This window comes from Rhipicephalus sanguineus, chromosome 7 (assembly GCF_013339695.2).
Source record: "Rhipicephalus sanguineus isolate Rsan-2018 chromosome 7, BIME_Rsan_1.4, whole genome shotgun sequence".
NCBI lineage: Eukaryota > Metazoa > Arthropoda > Arachnida > Ixodida > Ixodidae > Rhipicephalus > Rhipicephalus sanguineus.
This window is the reverse complement of record NC_051182.1, coordinates 136262172-136281422: the sequence shown is the minus strand read 5'-3', so window position 1 is coordinate 136281422 and position 19251 is coordinate 136262172. Positions and strand designations below refer to the sequence as shown.

Below are 19251 nucleotides of genomic sequence, written 5' to 3'. Positions count from 1 at the left end.
GAGACTCCAAAATGCACATTTATTGCACCACTGAGCCAGAAAGAACATTACGCAGCACCTTCTTCCTTCAATTGTCCTTCTTCAGTGGGCCCTGCAAGACGAATAGACAAAACGGCATTCAACGTAACGGCAAACACAGCACAGATACTACGCAAGCACACAGGCAAGTCAGAAGGATCAGTAGGAAGGCAGTATTTGGGTATGGTCATCAAGGTCTGTACAGACAGCGCATATCCATGGTTCTCATCACTCAACCAACCAAAGACGACGAAGCTCTCGACTGCAATCTCGCCATTCGAACTCACCATGAAGTTGTGCTTCTCGGCCGGAGTCTGGAAGCGGCCGTGTCCGAACTTGGACGATGTGTCGATGAACTTCAGCGTGATCTTCTCCAGCGCCGTCCTCTTGGTGTGCACCAGCAGAGACTGTGAGAGAAATTGAACGACTGGTTTCAGAAAAAGCTTCCTGCGACAACTGCACCTTTCACAATTGTAGAATGGTCAGGCCTATCATTGTTGACATCCGCCACAACATTTCTCGGTATTTTTGTTCGGCTCAATGAATTCATCACAAACTGGTGCAAGTGTGCGCGGTGCCTGCGTGAACATGCGACCCACCGAAAGTAATTTGCATACTTTTACCCACATAACGGCTGCTATCCTGCACACAAACCTTCAAAAACTTGCAGATTCCTTAGAAGTAACGGTAGCATTTTGTGGCAAAACTACATAAACTGTCTTTTGCACTTCGCCTCTCCAAAATGCAGCCACCATGCCTGGGATTCGAATCCACCCTTTTGTTCAGCAGAGGAACATTTTAGCTGCTTAACAGGTTCGACAGTCTTGAAATTTACTCCAGTACAACATTACAATTCTTGCAGACATTGGCAACAAAGTTTAGCTCGCTTGTTCACGCAAACACCAAGTACGCTGAATGACAAGACCCGGCAGGTGTAAGAGCCCTCACCTTGCGCAACGTGATGACCCTCTTCTTGGGTCCCATGATGCAACCCTTGAGCATGACGTAGTCACAGTTGACCACACCGTAGTGGGGGAAGCCACCCTGGAATGAGACGAGAAAGGAGCTCAGCCAACTACGAACAACTGTCCAGTCGTTAATTGAGCCCAACTACAAATGTCAGTCCGTCCTAGTTCAACCATAATATAAAAACCCTCAGGGATCGGGTCAGATACAATCATCACTCAGAAGGACAGCTTGGCACACCTTTGCTGCTGTAATGGCTGCCCACTCATGCAACGTTGAGAAGATTCGAAGTGAACATGACGAACAACAATGCATCCTGCATATCCCTGCAACGTTATTATTCTAGTGACAGACAGTTGCGATGTCCAGAAATCGAAAGCCGAATGAAGAAGAAAACTGCAGACACAGCTGGCTCTTGGAATTACTACAGCGTCATCACGAACGCTAGGCCTAGTATTTATGAAGTATCTTCCTCTGAAATAAATCTACTGCTGCCCAATTTTGACACTTGCAATCTGCTATCGATGATTCTACTATGCTTCTGAAGTGATGGGTAAATTATCACATCTGCATCAGAAATCCGGTACAGGACAGTTTCTGCATGCCCCGAAAATTTGGTACAAAACAATATTTGCCCACCAATGAGCTCTTGCCAATTTGCTGAAAAGCCTGCACCTGAAATCTGGTACAAAATCTCTACACGCCAATCTACCAAGCATCTGCACCAGAAATCTGGTACAGAACCATCTTGGCATGCCATTGAGTGCTCAAACATTTTTCAATGCATTCCTGGACAAGGCAACCATCATAACAGCAGCAATACAGCCAAGCCATCCTCCCATGCCAACGGTCGTCAACAACAGAGAGGACACCAACCATGGGAGTGATGCTCTTGTTGGAGGTGTCGTAGTCTGTGGCGGCGTTGTTGATCACCAGCTTGCCGTCCTTCTTGTGGACACCCTGGCCGATGCGGTAGATCTTTTTGTTGATCTCCGTGCGGTGGTGGAAACCCTTCTGACCGGCACGGGCCACGGTGAACTGGACGCGGCTCGGATGCCACGCGCCGATACAGGCAACCTGAGTGAAGCAAGGCAAACAAGTCTGTCAAGAGCGTGGCATGATAAACTGGACGACTAAAGGCGATGTGTTCCCACACCTCAATGGATTTGTGGGACTGCTATGCCAAAGGTTGTAAATCAGCAAAGCGTAACCCTTGTGAGTACTATGCCTGTAAAATTTTACGTAAGAACCTGCAAACACTACTGAATTCTGCATAATAGCAGGCTGTACTGTACACGATAGAACAGTAATTCTTCAATGCTCTCCCCCTTTTTACTAGCAACTGATAGATGTTTGCTCTTCCTCTGTATGTCCTTGAAAAAAAAAAAAATCACTTTAAGGCCTCATCAGTATATTGCATAATGTGTGGCACGTCATATGTTGTTAGACGTAAAAATGAATGTCATTATAAATCATTACTGATGGGTGAAGCCATGGCCTGGCACAAGGCAGTGCTGAATAAAAGAATATAACCAGAAGCAAACTCATTTGGATCAAAGCAGCCACAATACACTAACCCCCATACGTTTCCTGAAGGCCACACCATAGCCAAGCTAGTGAAGTGAAAAAAGAGGTACACACCTTACGCAGACCCTTGTGCGTCTTGCGGGGCAGCTTCTTGGTGTGCCATCGGCTGGTCACACCCTTGAAGCCCTTGCCCTTGGTCACACCGATGACGTCAATCATCTCGTCCTGGGAGAACACCTGGGACACTGGCACGGGCTTCTCCATGTGCTCGCGGGCCCATTTGATCTTGGCGCCCACGGTGCCACCGTTCACCTGTGAACACCCAAGCAAGGAAACAAGGCTCTTCACTCGATGCCCTTGATGTTTTCAGAAAGAAACCACACCAAAACTGCTGAAACTATGAAGTCATGCCTATAAAGCCAAGCCAGGCATATCGGCAAGCGCTTATAAAGTACAGCTATTGGTGTTTCAGAAACTGCGCTCAAAAGCGCTCCAACTACAAGGCTCTGCTCAAGTTGGTTTGTAAGGAAAAGTAGTAGGCTTGTTTGAATATTCGAGCACATCGAATATTTGCTCAGACACGAATTTAAATTATCCGAAATTTTGAATTTGAAATGAACAAATACTTATATAAAGCACAGCATGAAAACCCCTGTAAAGGTTGTTTCACTGCAGTGGAGGGGTGCTATACTGTGAATGCACCTATGCAGGGGAAATCTGCACTGCTGCAAAACCCCACTTCAAGGTTGAATGAACACATTACCCTCACATTGATTTATCATTTTGTAAGTTCAAGGGCTTCTTATACCGGCTTATATGCCCTAAGTATAATAAATTTGAAAACTTAACGTATTCAACCAAATCACAATTCGCTTTGAACGTCAAATTTACTATTTACACAAGCCTAGCTTTTAGCACTGCAAGACATTGCTAAGACGACCAGCTACCTAACACGAGCCAATCGGTAGCGCGCTGCAAGTGCTGCTGCACGCACCTGAATCTCCATGATGTGGGCCTTCTTCTGGCGCCGGTGCATGAGCTTCATCTGGGTGTGGGCCAGCACGCGGATCACCTTGCAGTACTTCTTCATCTTCTTGAAGTCGCGCTCGATCTCCTGGCGGCCTACGTCCTCCTGCCAGCGCTTGCAGCTCTTGGTGAACGCCTTCTTCTTGGACTTGTACCAGTTCTTGTAGAAGCGACGGCGGCACTCCTCGCTCAGGTGCTCGGCCCAGATGGTCTTGAAGGCGCGCAGCCCCTTGGGCGTCTCGATGTAGCCCACCACGCCGACGATCATCATGGGCGGGGTCTCCAAGATGGTCACCGGCTCAACCACCTCCTTCTTGTTCACCTCTGCAATAACGCAAAAAGAGAAAATGACGCTCCTCACGTTCACGCTCTTCAAACAATACGAACAATTCACTGAACAGCCCAGCCCATTCCTGTGACAAAGATTAGGCCTAGCAGATTAGAAAGCTTGTTCACCTCCAGTCAGGCATAAAGGAATGAGAGACTCTCCTAATGTTCAAGCTCTTCCAACAATGCAAACGATTCGCTGAATAGCCCATTCCTGTGACAAAGAAGATTAGGCCTAGCATGTCAGAAAAGCTCGTTCAACACTGCGAGGGGATGCTCCTAATCAATAAACTGCCCAGAACTTTGAAGGCATGAGGGGAAAAAAGGCGAAGCATAACAGAAAGCAGATGCTCGATCGTGTTACTCAAAAAACGAAGGCAACCAACAGCCGATGTCACATTATAGGGAAGATTAGGCTTAGCATAATGGAAAGCCCCTGCAACCCTGCAAGGGGATGCTCCTCAACAATGCCATCTGATCAGTAACATGCCGACCATTTTGTGATGCAGAGACTAAGATAAGGCCTAGCATAATGGAAAGCTGACTTTCCCAGTTCACCTCTGTGAGGGAGCACAATGAAAAGGCACGGTCCTCACGGTGAACGATACATTAACAGTCGGTGGACCGCCAATCTTCATACTAGAAGCAGACCAAGCCTTGCATAACAGCAAGCTGACAGTTACGCAGCCTTGCTCGGTAATGGACATGAGTGACGAGCCTAACGCACATTCAGCAATGCAAATCTGGGCTGCCTGTTGCAAGAAGGATTAGGCCGAGCACAATGGGAAGCCTGTGCTCCTCCTGAGCTAAGAGCCCATGCAACTATTGTGCTTAACGATGAAAACAATCTGACAGTTTTGCATTACTATCAAGATGCAGCCTCTGAAACGCTCGGCTAGATATTAATAGCTGACCCAAGCCTTGCATGTGCTGCCGTCCCAAAGACTACACAACTTCCACCCTAAGCCGCAATATTTCACTTTAAATCTCAACCGGACAAACATTCACCTAACCCTAAGCTTCCGAAGAGAGATTATGCAATCGGTACATGGCCTCTTTACCTTAACATGTTCACAAGCTCAAGACGCCGACGCGCTGACCAAGCAGGGAAGGTGACCCAGCTGCCAGTGGCCTCTCGAGGAGGCGTGCACATGGTCGCCACGGCAACCAGCGGTGCACCACCCGACCCCCTGGGCGGGGGTCAGGCGCGCCGGTCGGGGACACTTACTCGATCCGGGCTTGTCGACCTCGCGCACAATGTGTGTCATGCCGGCCTTGAAGCCCAGGAAGGCGGTCAGGTGGATGGGCTTGGTGGGGTCGTCCTTGGGGAACGCCTTGACCTTGCCGCGGATGCGCTTACTCCGCTTCTTGGGCACGAAGCCCATGGACCCATGACGGGGCGCCGAAAACTTGCGATGAGACTGCGGTGACAGAAAACAGGGTGAAATTACCAAGTGCACGTGCATCACACAATATGCCTAAAAACAGCAGTGTGAAATTCTTTGTAATCATTCGTCATATTCAAAGTGCCAAAACCATCATATGATAGGTAGACACGCTGCAGTGGAGTAGCTTTTCAAGAACTACACAGATAGCCATTCCAACGCTAAGGAATACAAAAAGTTACATAAATATGAAGTGCGGTGGTAAGACTTGGCACGCTCAAAGAACCAAAACAGATCGAACTGGCATCATACACTTTGTATGGCCAAGCTTAAGTCTTGTGTTTTGTTTCTTTTTTGCGCTAATTAGACGTCTGTCAAGTAATTGATACCAATCATCGTTATTACAGGAATCTTAGATATTAACCGGTGGCGATATGCACAAGTTATACACGTAATAAGTAACGAACATTGTCCTAAAAGCAGTGTTAAGCCTAATACCGGTGAAACACTGGTGTATGGCTGATCGCGACTAAACGCGATGGGGATCGCATTTCTTAACGGTGATTGGCTCCCTTCCACAGCTCGCGTAAGGGAGCCAATCAAGATCAGAGATGATCGCGTCAGGCCTATAAGACAACTTAAGCCATGCCGTGTGAACCACGTGCACGAAAGTGAAGCCACGTGGATACTACCAGTCAAGTCGCGATTACCAAATTTTGTGGGAGGTCAGTTAGTTTCTCCAAGTTAACGTTGCATCGCAGCAGATAGCAGGCTTAAGCAAGATTTCGAATTGACAGAACTGAGTTCTTACACCGGTGCCAAGTGAAGCAGGCAATCGAACCTACAACCCTAATTGCCCGACGCGTGCAGTTTTCAACGTTATCGGATTTAAAGGCGTCCCTTGCAAAATGCGACATCGTCACGATAAACGCAGTGCTATTTGACCATGACGGTACCGGGAAGCCTTTGTACAAAAGTGTACTCCTCCACGCTTTAGCGAACATTGCTTCCGGTACTTTTAACGCAACTGTTTAGTGAACAACGCAAATAAGGTGTTTGGAAGACCTTGCGGATCTTTAATCGCACCTTATTAATTTTGCCGTACAAATGGGTGCTGCTTGCAACGTGTTCTCCAAAACTTTCTATGTCACGCCATGGTGCAAACCAATTTAAATACACGTCGACGAAGTCGGGTATGCTGGTTTTATTCCTAAAGTGAAGCACATTGCTGGCACGAATTCCTCAGCTTCGGATTCGTAGTACAATTCAACGCGAGAACATCAAAAGCACGTTTTAGCGAACAGCAGGGAACAAGCCAAAGGGACAGCCGCGTAGGCGGCGAATATCGCAAATATTACGACCCATTAAACGAAAATTCTGCTACACAGTGCTAATACGAGACGTCGATTAAAAGATAGTTATCGATTGATCACTGTAAAAGCATAAATTACGCCGATGCGGCCAGATTTAAAAACGCAGAACCAGAAATACCAACATACCATGATCGCGGCGATCCGATGAAAGAGACCGGTTGTTGCACGCACTCCTACTTATTCAAAAATAGAGGGCAGCACTGGTCAGTTAATTAATGTAAATAGGGCAATCAAATCAGGTCCTACCGTTATGAGAACTTTTTAAATAAATTTATACCCTAATTAGCAATTAAAAAATGTACACTGCACGTTATTTGACCACTTTGCAAAGATATTACGACACTGAAACCGAAACCCCTGGTGGAGTTGCAAGCGTACGCTTGTTTTTGGAGGGCGCGAACCACGTTTTCACGTCGTGTCGATTTGACTTCGAGTCGATCGCGCGTTTTTCTGCGTGTTTACATCGTGCGAGCATGCGAAATGGCACCTAAGAAGTGGCGCTTAAAAGCGATCCAGGGACGAAAGTGTGTACCGGTCGTTTCTTTCTCTCACGGCTCGCTGAACGCCTCGACGCGACTTCCCACGAAAGTCTACGAACACGACGTGATAACCGGGGGTCGCACCAAGACCCGCCGTGTCCTAACTTGCGAGGCCGAAGGCTTGGAGTACGTCGGGGAGAACTTCGGCGAGCATGGACTTCGAGCCAACGCGCAGTGCAACCACTTCGTGGCCGTCGAAAACGTCAGCACGGGCGCCGTTTCGCTCTACCCTGCAGACCTGATCTCCATGCGACCCTACTTCGCCAAACGTGCCTCCGAGGCGGCTGCTGGAGACACCAAGACCTTCCGCGAAAAGGTCGACGCCCTGGCGACGGCGTTCGGTAGCAAGCGCAAGAGGAAAGCCGTCGAGACGCGTCTCCGACTGAACGTCGAAGAGGACACCCTCCACGAGACGACCGCAAGCACGCTGGCAGCCGTCAAGGACAGTCTGGCGGCCCTCGACGCGACGGTCGACAAGTCCTCTCCGGCGGGCGTCGTCGTCGACTCCATACCGCCCCAGAACCGCGAGGCGACCATACCGCAGGACGTGTACCGCATCGAAGACCTCATCCCCTCCGAACACGTCGATTACCTCGACGAAGTCGCCGAACCCTTGCTGAACGCGACGCCCGAACAGATCTCCCAGTGGAAGTCGGAGGCCTCCTACCCGGAGTACGTCATAGACCGGGTCTCCCGCCTCTCCAGAGACCCCGAGAACAGGGTCATCGAGGCGAGACTTCTCGCCTTCTACACCATGCTGGTCTTGATCTCTCGCTTGAGGTACACCGACGTCAAGAAGAAGGACCCGTTGCCGGACATAGCGCAGCCACTCAAGGGTGTCCTCCTGGACACCTTCACGCTGACGTCACGAAGCGAAAGGGGCGTTACGTCACGAAACTTCCCGCAGAGGATGAAGGACAAGGTCCTAGCCTACATCCTGGTCATCGTGCTCATACTGGAGGACTATAAGTTCGACTTCAAGACGGTCCAGCTAGACACCAAGGCGTCGGACAGGATACTGACGACGCTGGCGTACGCCCTCGGGTGTCACGTGGGAACACGAAAGACTCCCGGCTCGCGGGTCGGCAGCAAGTTCATGGAACTGAAGCTGCCCCTGGTGGACCCCAGCCAGCAGCAGCGAGCCAAGAAGGGCAGGATGTGAAGCGTGTTTTGTTTTTTATTGTTGTTGCATAAAGGAGCATTGTACAGTCATGTTACAGAGCTGTGTCTGTACCAATTGTTTATACATGGCTTGCACTAGCGTAACTGAAACTGCCTTGTTCATAGAGTTGCCTATAAATACACTAGAGGGAACTCTGGCGCTAGTGTCAATGGGAGCTGCAACGCATGGCGCTTCAGCCAGCATGGGAATGATGGGTAGTACATGGATTTGTCTAAACTTCGTTCTTTCGGCTCCGTTTGGCTCCGCGTCACCTGCCTCCGCTTTGTCGCAATACGAAGTTCAGCAAAAGTCAGCAGTTCCACTTTAACCTATTTAGGCTAAATCTTGTCATGAAGTTCACAACGATCCATTCTTTTACCAGAAACAAAACCAAAACACAACAATAAACAAAGCCACAAGTAAGTTCGAAGCCCGCAAGCACGAAGACTAGGCAAATCCGTGTACTACCCATAATTCCCATGGTGGCTGAAAGATCGCAGCGTCAGAGTTCCCTCTAGTTAATATTGGGAAACTCTATGGCCTTGTTGGAGTACCAGCACGGTGGGACGGGAACCTTGTGATGTAAAGTTAATGCTGTCGGTAAATCACGCGCTAGTTGTTTCATTTTTCATACACAGACATCAAAAAGCTTTTAGCGGTGTCCTGATCACATTAATTGAAGCGGGTTGTAAATGGCTTGCGTTGACATCACTGAAACCAGCGTGTATGGTCACTTTCCCATACAGGCACACGTATGTGTCACCAGTTTTCGTGTGAAAACTTGAACTTGCAAGCGAACTTCAGCAAAGGTTTCAGCACGTCACTGCTCAGCCAAGAGTAACATTTTAACAAGGGACGACAATCTTTTATTTTTTTAGCACGTGTAGTATTTACATTAGCCGCGAAAAGGTACTTATGGTTAGAACGGAAACCACCAAGCATGACTCTTGCACAGATGAAGGACAGGCAGGCCGCAGTAATGGGACAGAGCTTGTACTTATTAGGTTTTAACTAGGGCTCCGTGTTATCGGATAAATCCGAAAAAAAAATCCTATAAGCGCTCGCCGATAAAATGTTTGACAATTCGGATTTATCCAATATACTCTGATTTTAACGGCCAATATGACCTGCTCCGTTCTTTATCAAAAGGACATTTTTCTAAGCGGTCATTGATACAACGGCCGGTGCAGCCGATATAAACTTTACCTCAAACATCAGTTTTGCCGTGCACTCTGTCATGCTCTGATTTCACGACACCATGCTGATGGACCTCTTGGCAGCCTCTTTCTAAGCATGTGTCCAGCGACACGCACGATGCCAGGTAGGGATCAAATATATCGGATATACCTACACGAAGTCAGTGCGATGGACATTGCAACATTGAGCTCTTCCATGAAAGACCACTCCACTTCCATCAGCATCGACGAGTTGCCGGAACTCTGCGGACATTAGGCAGTGGTAGTGCTTGCAACCATCTATGCGATGGCGAGCTTTCAGGATGCACAACCCTCATGACAGATTAGCAAGTTGTTCAGCAGTGTAACGCGTGCAGTATCAATCGGCATGTTCATACAAACCGTTCTTAAGAAGGCTGGAAAGGTCTTAGCTGACATAGCTGTGCTGTACGCTGATTGAAAACTGAGAATCGTCAATCAAAAGGAGTGATCCTCCATCAGTGACAGCAACCTAGTAAAATATCTTAACAGAACTTGTTGCTGGGCTAGTTGGTACATAACTTCAAGAAAAACCTAGCCACCTAAGCACCACAACCTTTTCTTGTGCTTCTTTCTGCTGGTGATGCTTAGGAGTTGAGGTTTTTCTCAAAGCTAGTAAAGTACGCTTGCGTCTATTCCAACAAGCCTTGTTTTTGTAATACGCACAAATGCAGGTGTTTTGTATTGAAGTATTTGTGATTGTGCATGTATGTGTTTGTGTGTTTAAAACTTCCAGATAACTAAAATATGCTTCGCATGTTCTGCTGCTTTCGTGTTCAGGCATCATTTCGTTTTGGAATGTTGAAAATGATCCAAAATTGAACTCCGAATTTCGGAGAATTGGGTATTTATAAGAAATAAACTCCGGTAAATGCCGAATTAATGCCAAAAAAAAAATAAACTCTGAAAAACACCCTCCGAATTTCAAGAAAAATAACCTCTGAAAACACGGAACCCTATAGGCCAAACTTCTGTTCTTTTTTCCTTAATTTCATGGCATTAACCAAAGCGCCGACATGTCATTGTTGCGTCACTGGTTTCAGTGTACTTTTTCTTACCTTAGTCATTGTCACGGTGCAGTAAATGCTATCAGAAGTTATGAAATCCTTGGATGCCTTATATAGAATACAGCAAAGCTCATCATGCCCCATCTAATGACGCTATTTCTATGTCAGTCAGGACTTTTTCACACGTTTTGATCGCACGTTGTTTCTTGCAGTGTAGCACTTTATAGTCTCATACAACTTAAGAAGTCCGGAGACCCCGCCCAGATGACCAAAGCGTGGCAGCCGATCACCTCCGCGACTAAAGAAATAGTCCCGCACATGCAGTCGGCAATGTTCTCCAAAGGCAGAGTCACTGGCGGATACACTGACGTCCAGCTGTTGAAGTCAGTGTATAGTGCGCACCCATTGGTGCAGGCCTGTGTGCATCTGCCTTTGAGGAGAAAATGCCGCGGACTTCTACAGTTATATCCAACTATAGTGTCCTACGTTTGGGTTAAGACGTGCAGCAGCATATTACATGATGTGACGAGACCAGTGGCGTGACCACGTGGCTCGCTAAGCTAGCAGATGTGGTGGTCGGTACTCCTGCGAGACAACAGATGCAGCAGTAGACATCCAAACGAGGCATAAGTTTTCAGGAACCTGGAGGCTTGCAGTGATCAATGAGAAATCGTCAAACAAGGAATGATTCCAGAGTAAAAATTTTCGACAAAAAGATTTGACATGCCAAAATGTTGTCGTTGCCGATGTTCGTCAGGGAATGATTTTTTCAATAAGGCTTCGACGGGGGCTAGTTGGTATAACATCGTTCTTTTGCTTCGCTATACTGACACACCGGGACAAATCGATAAGACAGGACACACATGCGCGCAATTATGTGTCCCGTCTTCTCGTTTTGTGCTGGTGTGTCAGTGTAGCGCAGCAAAAGAACAAATGATTTCTCATCGCTTTGGTTGACTGTTTGATTTAACGAGCCTCCATCTTCCCTTAACTTCTATTCCGTCTCTGTTAAATAAAAATGTACACATATGCCTGCGTTAGTAGTATGCATTAAAGTGGCGCTGCCTTCGCGTGACGTAGTGATCCCATGCTCGTCAGCGCGTCTTGAGCAACTTGCACGCAGTTGCACGCAGTGCAACCGTGCACGCAGTTTCCAAGTCGCTAAGATTTTGGAGCGACATAGTTTTGCTACCTATACTTTCTCTCAGAAATGACGCGCGCTGCTATTCGGTGCGGCCGTGCATATGCACAGTTACGTTTTCGATTACTTGGCTTGGCTCGTGTATAGAGAGAGTAACGACGCCGGGACAAGCCATCCATGACACCGGCGCAGGCAACGTTTTAACTCTTGGAAACGTTGGCTTCACCGACAATCCTTATTCTACCTACGTCTTCTCGCCACATCAGGTGCAACAGTGTCGCTCTAAGAGCCAGGCAACCAGCCAACGTTTCTTGGCATTCCGGCAACACTTTCAGTGAAATAAATGACACATGGAGCCACGAAGTCACCAGTGCTGCTTTCAATCGTGTGCATTTATTAAAATATATTTATTACAACCGAGAAACAGTTCTCAGGAGAGAGAGAGAGAGAGGCGGTCCAGTGGGAGAGGGGGTAGTTTTTTTTATCTCTTCACCAGTATCTCATTAGCTTTCGCGTAACATTTTTTTCTCTTTTGTAACCTCAAACCACACTGCCCAAATTTTTTGCTTTTTGGTAACCTCCGGCCAAAAGCCAGCATGTACAACAGGGGAATGGATTAAAACAAACAAAAAAAGCAAGAAAAAAGATACACTCAGAGTCTTCATCGGTACAGGTCAGTCATAACCGGCACCGTACAACAAGTTCAACACGCTCCCTTGTATAGAAAGGTAAAAAAACGCTCGCCGACACAGTGTACGCGTTTTGCTTCGCTTGGCACGCCCGTCGTCGTCAAGTTGTCAACTCTGGTGTGCCCTTGGTAGAGAACGAGGAGGAAGGAGTGAGGGTTTTGGGAAGGTGGGGTGAGGTGGTGATTTCTTTTTTTTTTTTTGCTTTGGTTAGTTACGTTGGTATCGCTATATACACTGTATACACGTTTATACAAGCCTCACGCTTATTCCCCACTCACATAACACACACAGTGAGAGAGAAAGACAAAAAAAAGAAAGGCTACACGTTTTTTCTTCTTCTTCGCTAGATTCCTCGTCTTGTCGCCAAACACTCGCTTCACAACGGAAGAGGAAAAAAATGGGGGGCAAAATGTAGGCGTCCTGAACACCTCATTCGCGGAAGGCCGCGCGCACTCCGACGATCAAGTCTGCACTGAGTATCAATTAAACCTGCCTGAAGTCGCGCTGGGATAACTAAAAGACGGTCAGTGGGACCCGGAACACTGGCAAACTCATTGTGCTCGTCATCAGTACTCTCCGACAATTAGTCTCAATTTTGAAAATGTTTTTCGTTTCCTCATTATGGTCATCTGCACAGAGTCACACTGAGATAAAGGAAAGGTGACCGACAGAATTCGTAAGTCTCACAGACTGATTCTCATTCTCATACTAGCAAATGATGAATTTCTAGAGAATGGTTTTTGATGGTTGTCGTTAAAACGAGCTTGTATCCCTGCCATGTGACACGATGTCTAATATCTTGAACTGCTCGAAACTGTTACTTTCTTAGAGGTGAGATCACACGACAAGATTTAATGCCATTATGCATTACAGTTATGATGAGGCTGAATATTGCATGGACACTGTCATGTAATCGGAAAATATTGTTAATTGCTCGAGAAGCATATCACTCAAATGTAATGTTAACACAATTTTCGGGAAATCATAATCCATTTTAGCCGCTACTGCTAAAATATGAGCTTGAAGAAATGCATGTAGGTGTTGAGTATCAAATCTATTATCAATTATAACATTACATCATAGGCTGTTTAAACCAACAAGAACGCTTGTCCCGAATATTCAATACTAAAAAGCTTCTTGCCTGGCATAAAGCTGTTTGTTGCAAAAACATTCCCGTGTAGCATAAATTATATCAATTGCAATCAGTGGTTGAATAAGCTACGGTGAAGTGATTCACCGCAAACTGAAATTATGCCGAATATCACGTATCATCGTTAGGCTAAGCATTAAACTCGTTGCTAATATCAGCGATAGGGATACTAGCTATCAGGATGAGAGCTTGTATGAGCTGAGTATTACTGCTCAAGGCAATCAAAAATTAAGATTTTGTTTCAAAGTTTGCACAATTTCTTGCAAAGAAGTCTGAAAAGTTTTCAAAACGCGCATAACTTGAGTGAACTGGTCGCGTTTCCAAATGTGCAAAAATGGCTCGCCCCCGATATGCGACAACAAAGGACAGCGGAAAACGTTGCCCCAACGTTTGTTGCTACTGGTGCCTAAAGATCAAGCAACCATCTGTGACTCATTATGCCGATGAAAACGGTCATATTATGCCGGTGACCTTAAACATCACTTCACGTTACCATCGTTATGTCAAACTGTGAGAAAAGTAATGTTTCTTCAACATTGCTCGAGATGAAGGTGATGCAGATTAGTATTTGATCTCTTAATAACAGCCTCGTTACAATGTAAACGTTTCTGCATGCACACTGCAACTCACGCAATCATCGACTGAAATTCTGTCGAACTTGCACACTAACAATCAGAAAGTGCCTTAAAAAAGAACACGATATCACCTATCCGGCCATGAACGCTCCCTTGCTTGAAGTATTCTGTGCATAACATAATGTGCAGTCAGATTTGAATGCTTCTTATCAACGTGAAGCGTCAAAAGCGACAAATTTTCAACGAGCGACAAGTGCCCCGAAGCACTTCCACATACAGTTTAGCAATACCATAACTTTTCCGCCATGTCGTACTTGTTAAAGAATCAGTGGACTTTACGTCAACTTAGTGTGATCATACAGAAAGGATATATCATTTCATAAGATACAAAATGTTTGAACTTACAACAGAAACATCTGTAATACGACAGTGCCGCACATTGGAAATTCACTACTCGTATTGCCAATCGTTTGTGTCTATCTTTTTGCGTTGGCACTACACCTCATTTTAGCTAATGATATTGGAATAAAGAACACACACATGGTCACTGATCAAACAAAATCAATAAACGGAACTCGCAATTTTGCAATGAGGCCTTTAGCTTCAAAATCTGTATGCTTTGTAATGACCGGTAATGAAATCTCTCCCATTCCAAATCGTGTAAAATCGAAATGAATACTAACAACTTGCAAACACTGCCTGTAGTTTTTTAGATACCAGAGCTGCATATGATTTGATTCAAATAAGAAAGCTTTTCAAGATGTATAATAATGAAACAGCGCAAGAACACCTGTGTGCTCCAAAATTTTTTTACTGTATAATTATGCAAAGCGCAGGTTGATTTGATAGAACACTTAAAAAAGAGTAACTCGGAGAAATAAAGCTAACGTGCCTGCACGCAGAATTCGTGAAGTCGCCGAGTACGGCCTTTAAAGCGCTCTAAGCAAATCAAACAAGGCTGCAATAAGCTAAGCAATGCCGCAACTAAGTAGTTTATCATGATTAACAGGGATAATATATTAATGAGGTAGAATGAGCGATACAAATAATAATAATGCTATGCGACATTATGCAATAGTGTGTAATGCAACTTCTGGACACTGAAGTGGCTGTTCTAGCACCCAATATCAGAACCTAGGTGATGGCGCCTCCTGTCAGGACCTTAGCGACAGAATGTTAGCTTTCATTTTATCGCACAGAGTCTGACAAACCTTGTCACGCGGCCAAAACTCCGAACAACAAACATAGCTCTAGTGAATGATCGATTAACAAAAATTTGGCTTGCAATGCTCGATGCCAACAAGCACTCTACTTCTAAAAAGATGAAACTAGAAATTCAAGATCCAGCACTAGTTCAGTTACAGCAAAGCAATGCCTGGCACCTCAGTGTATGTATTCCAGTAGCTAACACGTCAAAGTACTCGGAGCCACTTGAAGTGCCCATTTCATTCTTTAAATAACTGAAGTCTGGATTTGCGTTTCAGTTTTGTAGCTTGGCTTGGCTAGCCTGCAGCTGGCAAGCCAATGAGCCTGTCCCATGTGACCACATTGGTTGGAGAGTTGTGCATTAACGTGTTAACAAAGCCGCAACACGCATTTGTAAAAGGTTATTAATGTGCCTTGTATCAGCATGTCAAGAAATTAATTGGTTGTAAAAATTAATACAAAGCCATTCACTGGCCAGCAGATACGTCAGGCTTGCGCTTCTTTTGCAGAGACCCGATCGAGAATTTTTGAAAGATCGAAACAAGAGTGCTAACTTACGACGAACGTAAAATAAAACGAACGTACTTGCATGCTGGCTGTGCCGTCGACATAACTAGTCCTGACAAACACGGTTCGTCAAAGTTAGGCGCACGATGCTTGTCGTACAATGTCACGAGATGTTCACCATATTCCAAGAACGTGTTACAAGGACTACGTTTCCAGATTAAAACGCGAAACACCGAGCAAATACCAAACGATTAGCGATCACACGTGAAAGCATAAAAAACTCGCCGCACCAACAAGGTGACAATGGAAAGGTCAGAGTGCATCTGACTAGATATAACAGGAAGTTTTTTTTTTCCTCGATAAACATCTAAAAACATATAAACACAAAACTACTAAATACAACCGGCGTATCACAACAGGGTAACTATAAAAAACGAAGCCAGAAAAAAGAAAAAACACACCCTGTGACCTAATTTGACAGTGAACGCTAGCTTAGAAATGTTTTTTTTTTTTGGCGCTGCTAGCTCGGGCAGAAACGAGAAAACGGAGCAACAGCCATCGCTCTCTAATTGTAAACTTCTGCCAAAACACAACGCGTTGTAAAGTTCGTCAACAAAAAGCAACAAGGGGTTGGCCTTCAAATATCAAATTGAATATGGCAGGGCAAACAAGGAGAAGGGGTGGGGGGGGGAGGGTGATCCGCAGACGTCAGGCTTAACACAGTTACGATTCCACACGAACGACGCCACACATTGCCGCCAACAAAAAAAAAAAAAAGGGAGGGGAAAGTTGCAAGCTCTCTCCGTCTCGAAACCGTTGTGGAATAACAGTCAACACGTCACCACCGCACATTTGAGAAAAGAAACATCCACGCGAAACAAAAGCAGGCAAAAACGAGGATCGTCGAACAAGTTATGCGCTAACACCGCGTCGTGGAGTCCTTGTGAAACAAGCACCACAGTCCACCACATCTTGACCTGTACAATCACCACGCACAATACAGGAGAAACAGAAAAAGTGCAGAGAAAGAAAGGTTTGCTGTTCTTTTTCTCCACTAAATTCAATGAACACACAGGCCTGCAAAAAAGCCGACAGGCCGCAGAGACATGCGTGCTTCGGTGAGCGCGGTCCGCCTTCGACCGCACGCCGTCTCATCTTGTTTGTTGTTTTTCGCGCATTGTCTTTCCAACGCTGAACAGGTGGATGGTGTTTGTGGAAGACGAGTTGCATCATCGTCTTCCGCGCTGAAGGCTCCAAACGGCTCTTATACTCGTTTTGAACTCTCCTCGAAGCTCTCTCGTGAACGACTGGCCGTGCCTTCGCGTCGCTGCTTTGTCGTCGCCCTCCCCAACAACGGTCGCTCTCCGACGTAAAGCCGCACGTAACGACATCGCTTGCTTCACGGGACAGTCCCATGTAAAAAAAAAAAAAAGAAATCAACGACGACTTTCGCAGATCTGCCGTCGCGTGCCTCGTCATCATCAAACCATCTGGAATGCCCAATGCAACCCTGTCAGTCGCGGATGACGTCACAGACAATGCAACCCTGTCAGTCGCGGATGACGTCACAGACACCGACCACGACGGTGCCCCGAGTATTGTGACATGCCAGCTGTGCGGGAGAGCATCTCTCGTCCAGAATACTGAAAGTGGCATGCGAAACTAGCCATTGACAAAGCTTTCTTCCTCTCTCAATGAGAACTGATGATGGCTCTGTCGAGCACGCCATCGATCCTGTGACCCTACAACGTCGTCTGCCATCTTTGCCATTACGTGATGAAGGGCCGACGACCGTCTGCTCCTACGGGCACACGTCTACCTGTACTTTGCACCTTACAGATTCTTCACTGCCCCTGTTGCTTCGAGGCCAAGGCACACAGGAGTCGTCAGCTCAGTCGTCTGCTCAACCATCAGAAACACTTCAATACTGGTTTGGACAGTTCTAGAGCAATTGTGCAAGAGGCCCGGCATGCTAGCCGAGAGTTCTGGGTGACTTCCCATTTCTCCTCGAAACGAGTTACATATTACTTGTTTTCAAAGAACCTCAACCACTTCCGTTTTTCGGGGGCAGCGTCAGGTTCAGCTCTTCTGTTTCCACGGTATGTGTATACCGTTGTACGTTCTCAAGCAGGTGCAGCCCGAATGGCCGTCGAATGACATCGTCGTAGGACTATTCGTCCAAGGCTAGTCCGTGCCATCCTACGTTCCCGCGTGAAATGCGTCGTCTGCTCTCAAGTTCAACAACAATCGCTAACTGAAGTTGCAGCAACTCCCGGTGAAACCTCCAACCCTAGAAGTCCCACAACGACGTCCTTCGACGACAACTTAACGGGTCATGCAAAACCAACATTCTTCTATCCTTGGACCGTAATGGCTGACTGGTTTTCGTCACTGCTGCATTGATCTGTTACATGCAAAGAGAGTGAAACTTCAAACAGCTCCACTTCACAACTCTCGCTAGTGACCTAAGCCTCGCATCCGATCTCCTCCGTGCCCCGAAACGCTTCCGACGCTACATATTGCTGCACTCAATGTCTCGCAAACAGCGGACCGATGCGACCGCCTTCACTCCTCGGCATGCGCACACAGTCGCTCTACTGTCACAGGCACTGCTCGGATGTTGAGGCAAGCCTCGTTTCTCAACTAGTTTCTCTCGAGAATGCGTCCGCAACAACGAGCGCGCAGGCCGCAGCCTTTTCTTTTTTTGGCGGCGACGACGAAGCCACAGGAGGCGAGGTGGTCACCGGAAGGGTGGTCGGTGACGACGGGAGGGGAGGAAGGGCCACGATCACGTGTCCTGGCGGGTGATGTTTATGCGGTGGCTGTCGCACAGGTCCCGGGTGAGGGGCAGGCAGTTGAGATAGTGGCAGAAGGAGCACTCGTAGATGGGGTGCACGTAAAAGAGCAGCACGAGACCCACGAACAGGGCCACCGACACGATGAGGCAGGCCCAGATGAGGGCCACCTTGGCCGTCCGGTCGTAGCTGCCGAACGAGACGTACGGCAGCAGGGCGTAAGACAGCAGGAAGCCGAACACAAAGCCAAACACGTGCGCGTAGTTGTCCACCCACGGCAGCAGGCCCAGCAGGAAGAGCACGGCGGCACCCGTGCCGAGCTTGAGCAGGGCGGCGCTCGGCCGCTTCAGCATCTGCCAGCAGTGGATCACCTCGACGAATAGGCAGGCCAGCAGGCCGAACTGCGAACCTGCGGGACCCACCTGTGCGAGAGGGGAAGAAGAGATGGGGGGAACATATCGGAGGAGGAAGTTGTAACACCAAGGTTACGAGGACGCCGAAGACAGGTATAGAGCAAATTGGCAAGGTTGTAAATACAGTCGAACCCGGATATATCGATCATGAAGGGGATCACGAAAGAGTCCTCTATATACACGTAATTTAATATATAGAATATCTTATATAGAGAAAATATACTTCAGGAG

General features: G+C 46.9%; 3 protein-coding genes across 3 annotated transcripts in view; 1 reads left to right on the top strand and 2 right to left on the bottom strand.

Annotated features, from left to right (window-relative positions):
- Positions 1 to 6771, bottom strand: LOC119400042 (60S ribosomal protein L3). Its single transcript, XM_037666961.2, has 8 exons — positions 6749 to 6771; positions 5093 to 5285; positions 3506 to 3861; positions 2626 to 2823; positions 1861 to 2061; positions 967 to 1062; positions 306 to 425; positions 1 to 91 (listed from the first exon to the last, which is right to left on the bottom strand). Exons 1-8 carry the CDS (start codon positions 6749 to 6751, stop codon positions 68 to 70), a joined length of 1191 nt encoding a protein of 396 aa, XP_037522889.1. The 5' UTR covers positions 6752 to 6771; the 3' UTR covers positions 1 to 67.
- A 233-nt stretch (positions 6772 to 7004) lies between these two features.
- On the top strand, positions 7005 to 8376 carry LOC119400041 (DNA-directed RNA polymerase I subunit RPA49). Its single transcript, XM_037666960.2, has one exon. The coding sequence runs from the start codon at positions 7103 to 7105 to the stop codon at positions 8321 to 8323; it is 1221 nt and encodes a 406-aa protein (XP_037522888.1). The 5' UTR covers positions 7005 to 7102; the 3' UTR covers positions 8324 to 8376.
- Positions 8377 to 12049: 3673 nt separating this feature from the next.
- The window catches only part of LOC119400039 (inactive rhomboid protein 1), a 48806-nt gene continuing 41604 nt past the window's right edge, over positions 12050 to 19251 (bottom strand). The window contains exon 16 of the mRNA XM_037666957.1: positions 12050 to 19029. Within this exon, the coding sequence (XP_037522885.1) occupies positions 18601 to 19029 (429 nt within the window). The 3' untranslated portion in view covers positions 12050 to 18600. The remainder of the gene's footprint in view (positions 19030 to 19251) is intronic.

Excerpts from the sequence above, each read along its gene's own strand:
- LOC119400042 (XM_037666961.2), bottom strand. Across the intron at positions 3,862-5,092 it reads GGTCGACAAGCCCGGATCGA|AGGTGAACAAGAAGGAGGTG; the intron begins GTAAGTGTCCCC and ends GCGTTATTGCAG. Across the intron at positions 426-966 it reads GGGTCATCACGTTGCGCAAG|TCTCTGCTGGTGCACACCAA; the intron begins GTGAGGGCTCTT and ends TTTCTCTCACAG.
- LOC119400041 (XM_037666960.2), top strand. The coding sequence starts at position 7,103 with ATGGCACCTAAGAAGTGGCGCTTAAAAGCGATCCAGGGACGAAAGTGT.